Below are 15,619 nucleotides of genomic sequence, written 5' to 3'. Positions count from 1 at the left end.
ACACCCCCCTCCTTAGATGAGAAAGGAATGTGAGATTTTCTTAAACACACACGTTCCTTTCATTTAAACCCAGAAATGGCTTATTTTTAAGGAAATATGTTTTATTCCCGTATGCTTGGGTATTTCTGCTGTTATATCAAACTAGTTAAGATTGTTTAGTTGTGTATTTAAATTCTGAGGGCTTATATAAAGAATCTAAGAGTATATATTCACTTTTAAGTGTACCAAATACAAGTTTCTTGGTATCAAATTAAACCTTACGACTCGCCCTAGCTGAATATATATATATAAGGTTACATTAAAATGTATTCTGCTATGTTTTACAATCTTTTGAGTGATTCAAACCACATCCAGGACCCTGTTGTAAATTAGGCAAATGACCAGCCTTGACAAGACAAAGGGAACCTTCTCGCGCCAAAACTGAGGTGCCTCATTGGGTCATTCCTCCCAAAGGAGGCGTGACCTCCCTACCTTAAAAGTCAGGATCTGGTGTGGAATCGCCCCCTTCCTCTCTTCTCTTAACTCTCTTGTCCTCTTGCTCTCTTGTCTCTTTTATCCGTTTTTGCTCTCTTGCTTTCTTACTCCGGTACTCTTCTGAACCTCTTCAAGTGTTCTTCAACTTCTCTTCAAGCTCTCTCGTTTTTCTTTCTTTGTCTTTTATTTTATTTGGCGTTTATCTCAGTCTTTTCCTTGTCTTCGGAAAAAACTCAGCTCCCTCAGTCAACAACTACTCTTTAAAGACGTTTTGAACTTCCCACGAGCGATCCACACTCGAGAAGCACCAAAAGAAATCCTCCATCTCACGGACGCAACAAGGACATTCACGCAAACACGCAGTCTTGTTCAGCGACACAAAGGTCCATTTTGCAAGTATTATTCCATCTAAATTCAAATGCGTTAGAGTGTGTAATTCCCTTGCTGGCTCTTAAGGTTTAACTGTTGTGACAAGTTTGCTATCCCTGTAATCTCTTTATTTTCCTTCCTGTTTTACTTTGTTTGTTCTATGTTAAATGTGTGTTGTTAAATGTGTTCCATGTTTGTTTAAGTGTAGTGATATATCCTAGTTCCTTGTATTAAACCCAATTATACGCTTGATTGTCTGTGTTTGCTGGTCATGAAACAAAGCCTCTTTAATGTGCGATCTAAAGCTACGAGCTGATATTATCAAAGTAAGTTAACGTGCTTCGATTAAGTACGCTTATACTAAGAATAAACCTTCTGGAAAATTGATCAAGAGTATCGAGCAAAGTGGTTCGGTGGACGAACTGATTGGTTGCGGTACGGGTTAATTCCATTAAGGTGTTCTGAAAATTAATACAGCCTGTCTGCATGATGTATATTCCTAATTAATTATAATTCGTTGTGTTTAATTATCTATATATATCTGAAGCAGACTTTTGGGCTATATAACCCCTGTTTTGGGGCAATTTAGAATGTAGTGTTATCTGGTTCAAACCGTATGATTAATCATTGATTACAATCATTAATATTAATTGTACATTCCCCAAACCTGAACCAAGAAACCCTACAGTTATAACCTGGCATATATCTAGATATGCTGTTTAGTCAAGCACAAATTCATAATGTTTAAGAGATGAATCTGGTGTCTGGATCACAGAAGTGCAGTGCTGCTGTACAGTCCCCATAGAGTGTGTCAGATCATGGTGGTCTACTGCATCCTCCACTATAGCACTCAGAATCGGCCCGCAAGAACGGAATTGCACATGCAAATTGCATTCATCATTAATTTTGTTGGCATGTTTGCACTGTTGCCTGATCTACATATTTTCTGTAGTGAATTTGATGCTAATCTAGCACAGACAGCTTGTGCAAATAAACAGTGCTTTTTGAGCAATTCCTTCTTAGTAATTCCCCTATGCATGTATCTCATGCAATTTTGCTTCGCAAGTAAATGTATCTTGTTTTAAGCCTATTTAAAAACAGTTAAACTAAGAAACATTTTCCATACTGTGTACTAGGGATTTTTAGATGCCGTTATCAACCATGTTGACTATAAAAACATTTTGACAAAAATTTGCGTTGTAAAATAGTCTAATTTAATGTAACACTTGATCACATTAAACTCTAATGATGACGTGCGAGAGCAGCACTGCAATTCATGCCTGACTAAGGAGAGAAAGAATTATACAGCTCACAGTCCAGATGCACGCTAAACTTTCCAAACAGCTTCAGGTGATGTAGATCGCAAATTATGAGGGGATTATGATGCAAAAATACAAAACAAGTCAATAAAGAAGCACTCTCGTTGTGGAATAAGTGGAACCGGGGCTCTTTAAAGAAAACATCCTGGCATTACATTTTTAATGCAGATATATTTAATGCTTTATTAATAATCAAATAATACAGAAGCAGATCATGTAAATAACTACAAACTCTGAAACTGGCATTTCTTAGTGCCTCTTCTATGAGTTTCAAAAAGTATCCCGATCTAAGGAGATATTGAAACTGCAGCCGGATTGAAACTACAGCCGGTTGATGCACTCTGTCGCGGGGATGCTCATCCCTCAAGTGTGCGTGCTTGCTGAAGCTAGAATATAACGTGATGGCTCATGAATTATTGAATCATAATATATGTGTCACTGTGCATGTCTTATCATGAAGATAATTGGCAATGCGCAGCTTTATTAATAAGAGTGTTTTTTTTTTTTAGTTGAAGTGATTGAAGTGAAAAAAGGTGAGAGAGGGTTGTCATTGCCCCATTTTAGACTTTAACAAAATACATTTTTGATCTGTTTTGGTTTTGGCTTGTTTTCTAATATAAAAATATAAAACTCCTTTTAAAACAATTTACATTTTCTTTAGTGGCTATACTGCAGAAGAAAAACATTTTATCTGAGAATGTTGAATATAATATTAAAAATAAAAATATTTTTAAATATCTAAACATTCTTTAACAAAAGATGCATTCACCTGAGAAGAAGCATATAAGATATTTAGACTAGAATAGATCTTGAATATAAGTATATTCTGTCTTTACTGCAGTCTCAGTAGTAAAACGGGAAAAAATACACTTATACAAAATACACTTATATTTAAGAGACATTTTCTTAAAGCAAATCTAAATACCTTATATGTTGCTTCTCAAGTAAATGTATTTTGTTTTAAGGATTTTTAGACCATTTTAAATGGAAAACTAGACAAAAACACTTGATAACAATAGGAATTTTTGCAATGAATTTCTTTACTGAATTAAACTTACAAATATTTTTTCCTTTAATTCAGTGAATGTCATTTAGAAGATGATTTTGTCCTCTTTACTGTTATTAAGCACGTTAAATACAACCTTTTAAGTCAGGGCACATGATTAATCGTTGCACTAATAATGTTATTTGCAGAATGAATTATGATTTGTCTTTTCACTGATGGGTGATTTCACTGCAAAGACAGTGTCAAGTTGTGAACTGATTCTCATACATATACTGTAGTTTACAGAAAACAAGATGGATGTTGAAACATTACAAAGATTCAACGGCAAAGCAGCTCTGATGCCGTATTTCATTTACACAAAATCAAAGCCTTAAAACTAAACTTACCTAAAACTTTAAGGCTACTTTAATAAAAGCAAATGTGATTTAATTTCCTGCAAACACAACACCCTGTTCTCCTATTTCCATCTTTCCGTTATTTTTATATTTTTATATTTTAACAGTGACCTGTGTCTTACTTCATATTTCTCCTTCATATTTCTCCTTCACATTCTACCATTGTCTTGCAGGGCTGAAGGTGGCATCACAAAGGGTTCGACCGTGGGGATTCTGTTAGATCTAATAAAACACACGCTGACCTTTTTCATCAATAAACTGCAGCATGGACCTATGGCTTTTGAGAATCTAGAGGGCGTTTTCATGCCTGCCGTGAGCCTCAACCGCAACGTCCAGGTGAGCAGCATCGAGCAGATCAAACTTGGAATTAAATACTGGTATAGTACATACTGTACAGAACAGTATATTAACAGCCAGTGTTTGGTAGATTACATTTTACTGAAATGTAATCCTGTACTGATTGCAAATTACATAACTAAATTTGTAATCTTTAAGATTACAAATTTTAGGTAAACTAATCAATCAAGACGGTAATCCATAATACGAGTTCAAATCTACCAACAGGAGCTGTGGGGTGAATGGTCTTATTAGCGTAGACACAATAACAATGACCGTGAAATATTATAAATTATGTCAAATCCTGATCTGTGATCCTGATGAAAATTTTATGTAATTTTTTGAAGAGTTTTCAATCCCACAAACAACACTTTTATGGCATTAATTTCTGTTTAATTTCAGTGAAGCACCCATTGACAGCAGTTTTTTTTTCTGCACTGCCAAAAGAAGCCAGGCTTTTTTTTTTTTGTTTTTTGTAAACAGTAACTTCGTTATTAGCAAGTGGCATACAATTATCATGTCAGAAATAATCCAGTTTTGTGTAAAATTTTCCATCACAACTTTTGGCTGCCCGATCAAATATTATAACAAGAAAATGTAAAAAAATCATGGTTGATAAAACACGTTTCATTCCTTTATTGAATGCATTGCTTGCATTGTGAGATTCAATATCTAACACAGTGTTCTGGTTGTACTGTATACTGCACATTTTTGTCATCCAGTTATTCCATGTAGGCTATACAGACAATTTGTATACTGTGCACAGTATACATAATGTGTAATGTAGAAATAGTAAGAGTAGTATGGCAGTATGTTATTCCAAACACATCTGGAGACTTTTCTCATACTTGGTGATCAACCCATTAAATAAGCATCTGCTCTGAAAACATTCATTACTGAAATGTTTTTTTTTTTTTTTTTTCCCACAGGTGACTCTGATCACAGGACTTGAAGTTCCAAAGCACATCATGTGATGATTTTTTACTAATGAGTATGAGTCAGATCTTTCGCATCACACAACAATAAATGTTACCTCTCTATACTGTGCTTTTGTATGGTGCGGATATATAAACCTGGTAAAACGTTAGTGGGACTCTCTTGGAATATTTGCTCGTTAATATTTTTCCCTCATGGTTGCATTGATTTGCAGTGTTTACAAACATCTTATGTTTACAAAAAAACAAACCACAGGATATGGGGACTGAAGCTGGCATCAGACCCCAGAGCAATTTTAAATGGGTTGAAATTTGTATGATGTGTCGATTGTGTGTAGGATGTGTTTCATACAAGATCTGGCAACTGGACAACCTTGGAATAATATATTGATGTGATTTATTCATTAACAAGTTTTGGGCCATACAAATTACAGGACTTTCCTGGGAGAAATAACAAAACGGGAGGGGGCGGGAGATGGGTGTGAAATACAGGATACTCCCAGGATTAACTGGAGTGTTGACATGTATGCTGGACAGCTCCGCCCACCTTAAAATCATGTTGTTCAAAAATCCGCTCCACATAACTGTACAACCCCAATTTCAAAAAAGTTGTGACAGAATGGAAAATACTTATAAAAACAAAAAGGAGTGATTTGTCAATTCTATATTGAAAGCACTACAACAACTGTTAATTGTTTAGGCATTGAAGACATGCAGTAAGTACATTTTGTTTAGCAAGCACAATTTTCCCCAATTCATCCATTATGCTGTGCAAAAACTGAACAAATTGTTGTGTCGCTGTGGCAAATTGTGTGTAGCTTCCTAAATCACTCTTTTACAATTGTTTTTGCTCATGCGGTACTTCTGTTGTTATTTTGGTGAGCTCCATGTAATGGAATCAGAGAGCGTTACAGTTAGTTGGTATGTTTGTCAACCCTCCACCATATTTTATTGTCAAGTGTGTCATACCTCCGATGGAAGAGAGTGAGCTCTCAGCAAAACAGTCCTCATGTGTGACACCCTCAGCCAAAATCGAGTTGTTTGGAGTCTGCTAGTGTGGCACCAGGGTTGGGGAGTAACAGAATACATGTAACAGGATTACGTATTTAAAATACTAAATATAAGTAGCTGTATTCCACTACAGTTACAATTTAAATAATTGGTAATTATAATACAAAAAGAGATTACTTTGCATTTTATTGTCATTTATTTCATTTAATATTTTGTCATTTCAGATGGAAAACATTTATAGATATAAATTATGCAATTCAAAGTGCATTTTAACAGTGGTGAAACACTTATGATGATTTACATTCATATGAGCAGACAGAGACATCAGTTTGGAGCAGAAGAAATGTCTCGGGTTACTTAAATTTAACTCTTGTTCCCTGATAAAAGCGGAGCGAGATGCTGCGCTGGAAGCACTTTGGGAACACCTTCATGTGTGTGACCAGCTGTGAATATGTGTGTAACACATCAATGAACATTGACCAGAATTTATAGCCTCTGCCGGTGTAATCATTGGATGCACCTGGGGCTGGGCTATAAATAGATGCGTCACCGGAGCATCGTCAGGTATTTTGTCTGAAGAGCAGTCCCGGGGCATCCCAGTGCGGCAGGGAAGCGCAGCATCTCGTTCCACTTTTATCAGGGAACAAGGGTTACATTTAAGTAACCCGAGACGTTCCCTTTACAAAAAGCTACACTTCTGATGCTGCACTGGAAGCGCTTTGGGAACGAGAATACCCACACCGCCGCACTATGGCTGTCCGGCCCCCCTACGGTTGTGTAGTGTGCTCACAAGAGCGTGAGAGGCCTCAGACATGAGCTTGAGATGTCGACTCAAGGACATAAGAGCCCGGAGTGGCAAGAACATCCAAACTATAAAAATCTAATGAATGTGTGTGGAGAGGACAAGGCTTTAGAGGAGACGAGCCCTCTGGAAGAGTGAGCCCTGATACTTACTGGCGAAGCTTGACCACGCGCCTCGTAGGCCAGGGCAGTAGTGTCCCTCACCCAATGCGACATAGTCTGCTTGGAGGTGGCCGCCCCCCCGGTTGCGTCTCCCATTGCAAACGAATAGTTGCCCTGACTTACGCCACTGGCTAGTGCGGTGGACATAAGTCTAAAGGGCACAGACTGGACACAGTCTGTGAAGTCTTTGCTGCTCTGGCGTTGCAAACAAGAAGACGGCTTAGCGAGTGACTGGATTTAGGGTCATGAAAGGCACCTTAGGCAGGTAGTCAGGATGAGGGTGCAAAATTGCTTTGGTCATTCCTGGGGCAAACTCTAAACAGGCTGGCAAAACAGACAGAGCCTGTAGGTCCCCAATTCTCTTTAGAGAGGTAATCGCCATAAGAAACCATCTTGAGAGTTAAAAGTCTGTCAGACGCTGACTCTAGAGGTTCAAAGGGGGTCTCAACCAGACCCTCAAGGACTATTGCTAAGTCCTATGAAGAGGTCCTGGTCCTAGCTGGAGGCCACAGTCGCATGGCTCCATGAATGTAGCGAGCGAGTAGAGGATGCCTCCTAAAGGGCACCCCGTCCATCAAGGCATGGCAAGCCGAATTGGCGGCTACATAGACCCTGAGAGAGGTCTGCTGACAGTTCTTCCTGCAGAAAGTCCAGAACTGAAGCAATCTAGCAGTTAACTGGTTCTGCATTATGAACTTTTAGTAGAGGGAAACGCATACAGGCGCATTCTGGGCCATGTATGCGCCACCGCGTCCTCAGGGAGAAGTAGAGTAGACATTGCGCTGTTCATAGAGGCGAAGAGGTCCTCTTCTGCCCTGTAAAATCTCACCCAGATTTGTTCCACTACCTCGGGGTGGAGTTTCCACTCCCCCGTCTGTATTTTCTGTCTGGACAGTAAATCTGCTCCCACATACGGGCATCCAGGGATATAAACTGCCTTGAGTGACAGGAGTTGCCCTGGGCCCCAAGGAGATTCCAACGTGTCAGAGATTCACGTGGACCTCCTTGATGGTTTATGTAAGAGACTACCGCTGTATTGCCCACCCGCACCAAGACATTGCAACCTCTAGGGGAAGTATTTCAGGGCCAGAAATACAGCCATCAACTCTAGACAGTTACTGTGACAACCAAGCTGACGACTCTCCCATTACCCTTGAGCTGGACGACCACTTAAGACCGCTACCCAGCCCGTCAGGGAGGTGTCTGTCGTTAGCAGCCTGCAACAATGAGATGCACCTAGAGTGGGACGCAATGTAAGAAACTGGGGTCTGAACCACATAGAAAGGGAACGAAGCCCACCGTGTGTAACTCTTATCAACCTAGTGGATTGGCCCTTGCATGAAATCCCCTGTCTTTGAGCCACAACTGAAACGGTCTCATGTGCAGAAGGTCCAAAGTTATCACAGAGGACGCAGTTGCCCTGAGACCTAGTAATCGTTGATACTGATGAACAGTGCAACCTTGACCTAGCCTGACTTTGCTGAGTGTGTTCTCATGCATTGTGATCAAATTCCATACAATCCCCAGATACAGTAGGTAGTTTTCTGAGTGGGAGAGAGGACGCTTTTCCTGGCGTTGAGCCTCAACCCCAGAGAAACCAGATGAGCTAAGACAATATCCCTGTGCTAAACTGCCAGTTCTTGGAACTGCGCTAGGATCAGCCAGTCGTCTATGTAATTCAGAATGTGGATGCCCCGGAGTCGCAAAAGAGCCAGTGCTGCATCCATGCATTTCGTGAATGTGCGGGTTAATAGGGCTAGGCCGAATGGAAGAACCCAATACTGGAAGGCTTCGCCCCCGAAAGTTAACCTCAGGAACTTCCTGTGCTGTGGCAGAATTTTTACATGAAGATATGCGTCCATGAGATCGATCTTGACCAGCCAATGTTGATGTTGGGCTTGTGACACGATCGTCCTGATAGTTAGCATCTTAGACTTGAACACCCTGACTGTTCAAGCCTAGAAGATCTAAGGTCGGACACAACCCCCCCACCCTTCTTGGGAACCAGGAAGTATTTGCTGTAATAACCTGACTCTTTCTCTGGAAGGGGAATACGTTCTATGGCCCCTTAGGCCGAGATATTTTGCAGTTCTTTCCACAGTAGACATGCCTGCTCTGGTTTATGGTAGTGGGGACCACGCCATTGAAACACAGAGGGTGGCGAGCGAATTGAATTCGGTAGCCCTTTACTACTGTACTTAGGACCCACATAAAAATATCTGGCAGAAGTTTCCATGCTGCCAGGCTCTCTGAGATGGGTATTAATTTTAACACTTCCTGTTGAGGGGGTGTCGAGTGCTCCGCATCCTGAATAAATGCAGGAAGCAGTGAAACACCCTACTTCTTGATGGAAGCCTCTACCTCCCGAAACACCGGAGGTGGCAGGAATGGAGAGGTTTCGTGGGTGTACCGGGAGGGGCGAAGTGGATGGTGCGCGTGCCCCGTCCCGAGGGGAGCTACCCCCACAAGATTAGGCGCAAGACCGTCAGGGTTTCTTTCTCTTCGAAATTAGCATCCTGAGGTCTTGCTTTGGGGGCTGCTGAGGGCGATGAGACCATCCCCAATCTTTACGAGGGGGAGCACGACTCGCCACGCTTTGCTTCTGAGCCTCCCTTCTAGCAGGACCGAGGCGGGTCTGGGTGGCAGATGGGCCCGCCCCCTGAATGCGATGAGGAAAAAACTGCCCAAAGGCTTCCTCGTGGCTTTTCGCCTCCTGGAACCTGGAGATGACTGTGCTCATAGCGTCCCCGAATAGGCCAGAATGCGAAACTGGGGCATCAAGGAGGAAAACTCTATCCTTGTCCTTGAAGCCCGATAGGTTGAGCCAAAGGTGTCTTTCTGTGCTGACCAAGGCAGACATAGACCGGCCAATGGCACGGTGGCCAGTCTAGCTGTAGTCTGGCCACAGCCCGAGTAACCACCTCGAGTAATTTCTCAGCCACTTTATTATTATGTGTGGAATGTACAGAGGTTCAGCGCCCCCCTCGTGAAACGAAGAGGCGCCGAGGCGCGCTTCAGGCTTACGAGAAGGATCAGCTGAATCTGGGGAGAGAGCAATCGATAGGGACGGACCCGTCTCTCACTCCTCAGCCAGATATATGCAAGAGCCCCACAATGAAAGAGTTGGCACTGACTCCCGGAAGTAAGCGAGGTGAGCACAAAGCATTTTGCCCGAAAGCCGATCGCAATGCTCGCACCCGCCCCGCTCCAATGCGAGAGCAGCATGCTCTTCCCCCAAACAAACAAAGCAAAACTGATGCGTGTCCCTCTTGGCCATAGAGCATAAACAAGGGAACATGCATCGTTTGCTCTAACTTTCAGTCATTCTCTCTCTCTCTTTTTTTTTTTTTTAAGAAAGAAGAGAAAGGAGAAAAGGTTCACTGCGCACTGCCTAACCAATTCTAACTCCTAACAGAGGAAAGAGATTTTGACAGGCTCGTAGAAACACACACACAGAATGATCTGTGAAGACAAAATATCTGATGATGCTCCGGTGACACATCTATTTATAGCCCAGCCCCAGGTGCATCCAATGATTACACCGGCAGAGGCTATAAATTCCGATCAATGTTCATTGACGTGTTACACACATATTCACAGCTGGTCACACACATGAAGGTGTTCCCAAAGCACTTCCAGCGCAGCATCAGAAGTGTAGCTTTTTGTAAGGGGAACAGAAATAAACCTTGTGTAAATTGTCAGCTTTACGCTAAGCTAAATTGCTATTTCTAGCCATTTTACTTTCACATGTTACCAGGCATCATCATTTTTTTTTATCAAGAAATTTCACATTGGATCATAATTTCTTTTTATCTAGTAAGACCTTTGATAGTAGGGTAAAATTTGTATTCTTGATGATAATTTTTTTTTATTGTTTTCAGTAAAAATATCTGAAAATCCTTAAAGCAAGATCAGTTTGATTTATCTTGTTTTAGAAACAATTTCAGAGAATGAGTTTTTAGAGTCAAACCAAGTGAAAAAATCTACATGTGCTGAAGTAATCCAAAGAATTTAGAATATGTTACTGACCTTAAGTAATCTAACGGAATATGTTACAAATTACATATTACAGCATGTATTCTGTAATCTGTAGTGGAATTTAAAAAGTAACCCTCCCAACACTCTGTGGCACCAGATTTACCTGTATAACATCTTCTGTTTCACATCACCTTGTTATTTCAACTCGCCTGATTGTTATCAGTCCTAAATTGAATTGAGTGTGTTGCAATCATCTGTTTAAACGAGTGTATCTACAAATCACTCCTTTTTGTTTTTATTAGCGTTTTCCATACTGTCCCAACTTTTCGGAATTGGGGATGTACATTAAACATAAAATATGATTGACTGGCTGTGGTGTTGCACAGCATTTTCACGTCCATTGCGGACAGACAAATTGCTTGTTGCTGGAAACTTGTCGCATCATGCCTGGTTAAGATAAGGTGTTAAGATTACCCCAAAAGCAATTTCAAATTCTTAAATAATTTTGAAGCACATCCTCTCTTAACTAAATTTTTATATGGTTTCAGGTTAATTTTACATACTTAACAAATCTCATGTTTACTTACATTTCCACTCTTCCATTTAATGTGCTCTGTGGTTAAAGAACAGACTTGGTCTCAACAAAATCATCACCCTTACCTTGTCTGGAATCTAGGGTGCTGGGATTTGGGGTGCGGCTCAACTCATTCCCTAAGTTATGAGTCAGTATATCATGAACACGAATTTGGGCACTATAGGGTGTTCATCCACTGAACATTGGGACACTGATGCCACAATTACCTGTGACATGATTACTAGGTCACACATTTAAACAGCTGGCATTAACAATATAAATGACACTGTTGAGCATTTTCCTGGTAGATATTAAAACAGAGGCCTATATTATGAAAGATAATTTACATAATTGAAGAAATAAAAATGAAACGTGTATTTTTAATCTTCTAAAAACGTCTGTAAAAATATTTGAAAGATTGTTTCCCTTTCGTGCACAAAGCTTTGTAATTGTACTTCATTATTTTACACTTGTGGTCATCTTATTATGACTTGAAAGACTTCAGAAGACATGACAATGTTTCCAGTTAGGGAACATAGTGAGCAACAATGCTCCCTGGTTTTTATGGTGCATTAAGGGAATTTTTAGGGAGCAAACATTTCAGTGCAATGAAATTATTTTTCAAAAGGGAACGCCCTAGAAATGGCCGACTCCTTGATCCGTGCCCTGACTACTGAACTAGGGAGCTGATTAAGGCACTCATGGTCCAACCAGATGTCAGATATTGGTGGTATTTACAGTCTTTTAAGTGAACAAATTCACAAATTCCTATTATTATTACATTTTATTAACTTAGGAGACATGGATGGTGTTTGTATGGAATATAGTTTTGCTCAATTTTAGAGAGAAAACTAGATTTGTACTTTTTGTGGATCCCCATGCAAAACTCAGAACCACAATGCTATGGGGGTTCAGGATGCTTGATAGGACGTAGCTGTAGAGTTGCTAGAGTGTTCTGAGTGGTGTTTAGCACATTACTACACAATTGTTTACTAGCTTAAATCAAAAGAGCCCACTTCCAAATCTTTATGATATTCTGGTCCTTAGATATGGCTCGGATCCCTCGGGTAGTGTAAGTCTATGTCGGTTTGATTAGAAAAGTAAATTAAACTACATTTCTTCAGCACAAGCATTGTAGGACCAGTTACAGTCCGTTTATACATATGCTTTGGTGTGTGTTGAAATCCTAAGTATGAGCAATAGTAGTATGCTCTATTGACAGTTTAGTCAGGAGAAAAGGTTGTGTTTGCATGTTGTACAACTATGTTATATGGTAAAAGCAATGAAGTGTGTATGTTACAATATTGTATAAGCAGTGAAGTGTGCATAGTTTACACATTTTATTGTGTCAGTGTTACACAGTGATGACACAAATGAATGCCCTTTCACACCAAACACAATTTTTTGTGACGCGATTTGTCACTGCGATGAAGACTTTGAACAGAAACAATGGATATTCCGGGAGAGTTTTTGCATGTTTTTTTTTTCTTCTCCACCACCCCCTACTGGACTTGATTTCTGCTAGAAGTTAGAACCTCAAAGCTACTCACCTCCATTTATATTAAAATTTAATTTGTCATATTACAAATTCATTATGAAGAACCACTTATTTATGTAGGAGATACAATGCTATATTAAGTTTATACCTTTGTTCAATTATAAAGTTTCAGGGAGACATAAGAAAGAAATTAAAGATTTTATTTATGTTTATTATCTTGAGATTAATTTCCCACTTTAGATTTTAAAAATGTGGGAGCAAATAATGAGCCATTCTGGAGCATGAGGTGCTGTTGATATTTGTAATGCATTTGAACAGTTTGTATAACGTACTATAAATGTCTTGATCCGCTTTTGTTGGGCTGTGAGTATTTTGCTGTTAGGAGTACCAAAACAAAATTAAGGAATCCCTTACTCTAAATAATAATAAAAAGAAAGGTAAAGAAAGAGGGAAACTAAAAACAGCTGTCTTTAAACAATGCTCCAGGTTCTATGTCCAGCTTTATAGGCAGCATTTGTGGCATATTGTTAGTTAACACAGGAAGTAATTTTGACTCGTCCCTTAGTTTTATTCTTCTTCTTTTTAATAGTAAAATTTAAAACTATAATAACTTAAATAAAAATTAAAAAACGTACAGTTTAAAAAGTGTAGCCACAAGATTGAATCATTGCAAGTTAACTTGAAACCTGCCAGAACTACCCTCTGTCCAAGAAAATATATATTGCTGAATAACATTCCTTACAGTGTAATTTTAATGTCACATTGGATTATTTCTTTTCTTTCAGTATATGTGAACATTTTTGTTAACATAAATAACAGAATCACTGGTCATGTACTCAATATGAAACAGATAACGTAAAAATAGTTTAATAAGATTCCAATTATGCTGGAATGGGAAAATCTTTGTATAAATATTTGGCTGAGAAAGTCCACCTCATGTGATGTGCCTCATTCACAAATACAGTACTATGCAAATGTTTTAGGCACTTATGTTTTTATATCTTCAGCTTTAGTGTGTCAATAGCAAAAATAAATTTTAGACATTACCTTTGCAAATAGAAAAGATTAGAAGAACATGGTACTCTTCTATTCTAATCAAGAGATGGCATTGCCTCCACAGAGCCCCCCCACTGAACATCGAGTCAGTCTGATATTACATGAAGAGACAGAAGCAATTGAGACAGCCTAAATGGATAGAAGAACTGTGGTGAATTCTCCATGAAGCTTGGTACATCCTGTTTGCCAACAACCAAGAAAACTGTGTCCAGGTGTACATAAGAGTACTGGGGCTGTTTTAAAGGTGGCCACACCAAATATTGATTTAGCTTTTTTATGTTTACTGGACTTTGTATGATGTTAATTGATCAATTAAAACTTTTTATGGCATAAGTCATCCTCATTATGCAACATTTTTCACAAGTACCTAAAACTTTTGCACAGTATTGTATATGCCAAAATTAAAGATGATGCTTGGGAATCTGCATCAGTGCACACTCGAGTGTGATTGACTGTTTCACTAGAACCCCAGTGTACCCCCAAGCTAAAGCCCAATATCAACCAACTAACATCCTTATAAAAACGGAAATCTCAGGTCTATTTCATAATGGGATTTTTCCCCTAAACTATATACACATCCTTTCCTTTATTATTTTTATTATATTGAAATACACTTACCTGTCAGTGTGACCAGTGACCACCATCAAAAAATAAGTAAAAAGTTACATATTCCATTCTGAAGCTCTTTCACCATACTAAACTTTTGAGGATTTAATTTTTTTTTTATAGCATAATTAATAAATAAACAGTTTGGATAAACAGTTTGTTTTTCAGCCCTCAGCGTATCTCACAACGAAGCTGGTTTTAAGGCAGGGGTTCTCGACCAGGGAGCCCAAAAAAGCCATCAAGGTGGTTACAAGATGACTTAAAAATGTTTAAAAGATGTTATAATAATCTAACTTTATTAAAATGCAAAAATCAAGATGTACAAAATGTAAACAGGTTTCAGTGCTCTTCTACTGCATGTGACCTTTCCTCTTGCTAATGTGATCTTTTTTGTATGTTTCTGTGGTTTGTATATGCCATAATTTCTTACTACTTAGTGTAGAAGAAAAACTGTCTTTTCCCTTTTAATAAACAATACAAATCCGGTGGCAGAAGATTGTTTCTTTATTATGAGTTTCCTGTCTGTGGTTTTGATGTCTATTCACGCGTTCAATGAGGTATATTTCACATAAAACTTCTAGGTTACGTATGTAACCTCCATTCCCTGATGGAGGGAACGAGACGTTGTGTCGGAGAAGCGACACTAGGGGTCTCTCTTGAGTGCGAAAATATGCCTCTGACTTATGAAAATATGAGGAGGAGTTGGCAGACAGTATTTGCATACCCCGCCTCCGGAAATGGTCCGGCCACAACAGTGGCTCGGCTCAGCGACGCACGGGGAGGACACAACGTCTCTTTCCCTCCATCGGAGAGCCATGTACGTGAACTGCTGATACAGAAGCAGGCAGGTATTCTCATGTGCAAATGCGACCAGCTGATTCAGACTGCACATACCCTTCCCCAATGCCCCATAAAGTCATCAGAATCCTTCTGGTTACCCTGATGAGGGGAACAAGGTGATGCTTGCCAACCTGGGAACAGGCCAAGCCTGGCTGGGCCTCTTTTCTCTCTATGTTTCTCGCATAGAGTAATCACGGCCGGGGCCTTACATGCATCAAGGGAAGGGATCTTACCCAGTTTCCTATTCTTTCAAGGGAAA

At 39.6% G+C, this 15,619-nt stretch overlaps 1 protein-coding gene across 2 annotated transcripts in view; it reads left to right on the top strand.

Annotated features, from left to right (window-relative positions):
• The window catches only part of LOC127624007 (E3 ubiquitin-protein ligase TRIM9), a 167,196-nt gene extending 152,194 nt beyond the window's left edge, over positions 1-15,002 (top strand). For both annotated transcript variants that reach the window (XM_052098594.1, XM_052098595.1), the window contains 3 exons: positions 3,737-3,899; positions 4,829-4,890; positions 13,979-15,002. In XM_052098594.1, the coding sequence (XP_051954554.1) occupies positions 3,737-3,899; positions 4,829-4,873 (208 nt within the window). In that variant the 3' untranslated portion in view covers positions 4,874-4,890; positions 13,979-15,002. The remainder of the gene's footprint in view (positions 1-3,736; positions 3,900-4,828; positions 4,891-13,978) is intronic.
• The last annotated feature ends 617 nt before the right edge of the window (positions 15,003-15,619 follow it).

The sequence above is a fragment of the Xyrauchen texanus genome, chromosome 30 (genome assembly GCF_025860055.1).
Source record: "Xyrauchen texanus isolate HMW12.3.18 chromosome 30, RBS_HiC_50CHRs, whole genome shotgun sequence".
Lineage (NCBI taxonomy): Eukaryota > Metazoa > Chordata > Actinopteri > Cypriniformes > Catostomidae > Xyrauchen > Xyrauchen texanus.
Note: the sequence above shows the minus strand (reverse complement) of the source record. Positions and strands in the feature narration are given on the sequence as shown.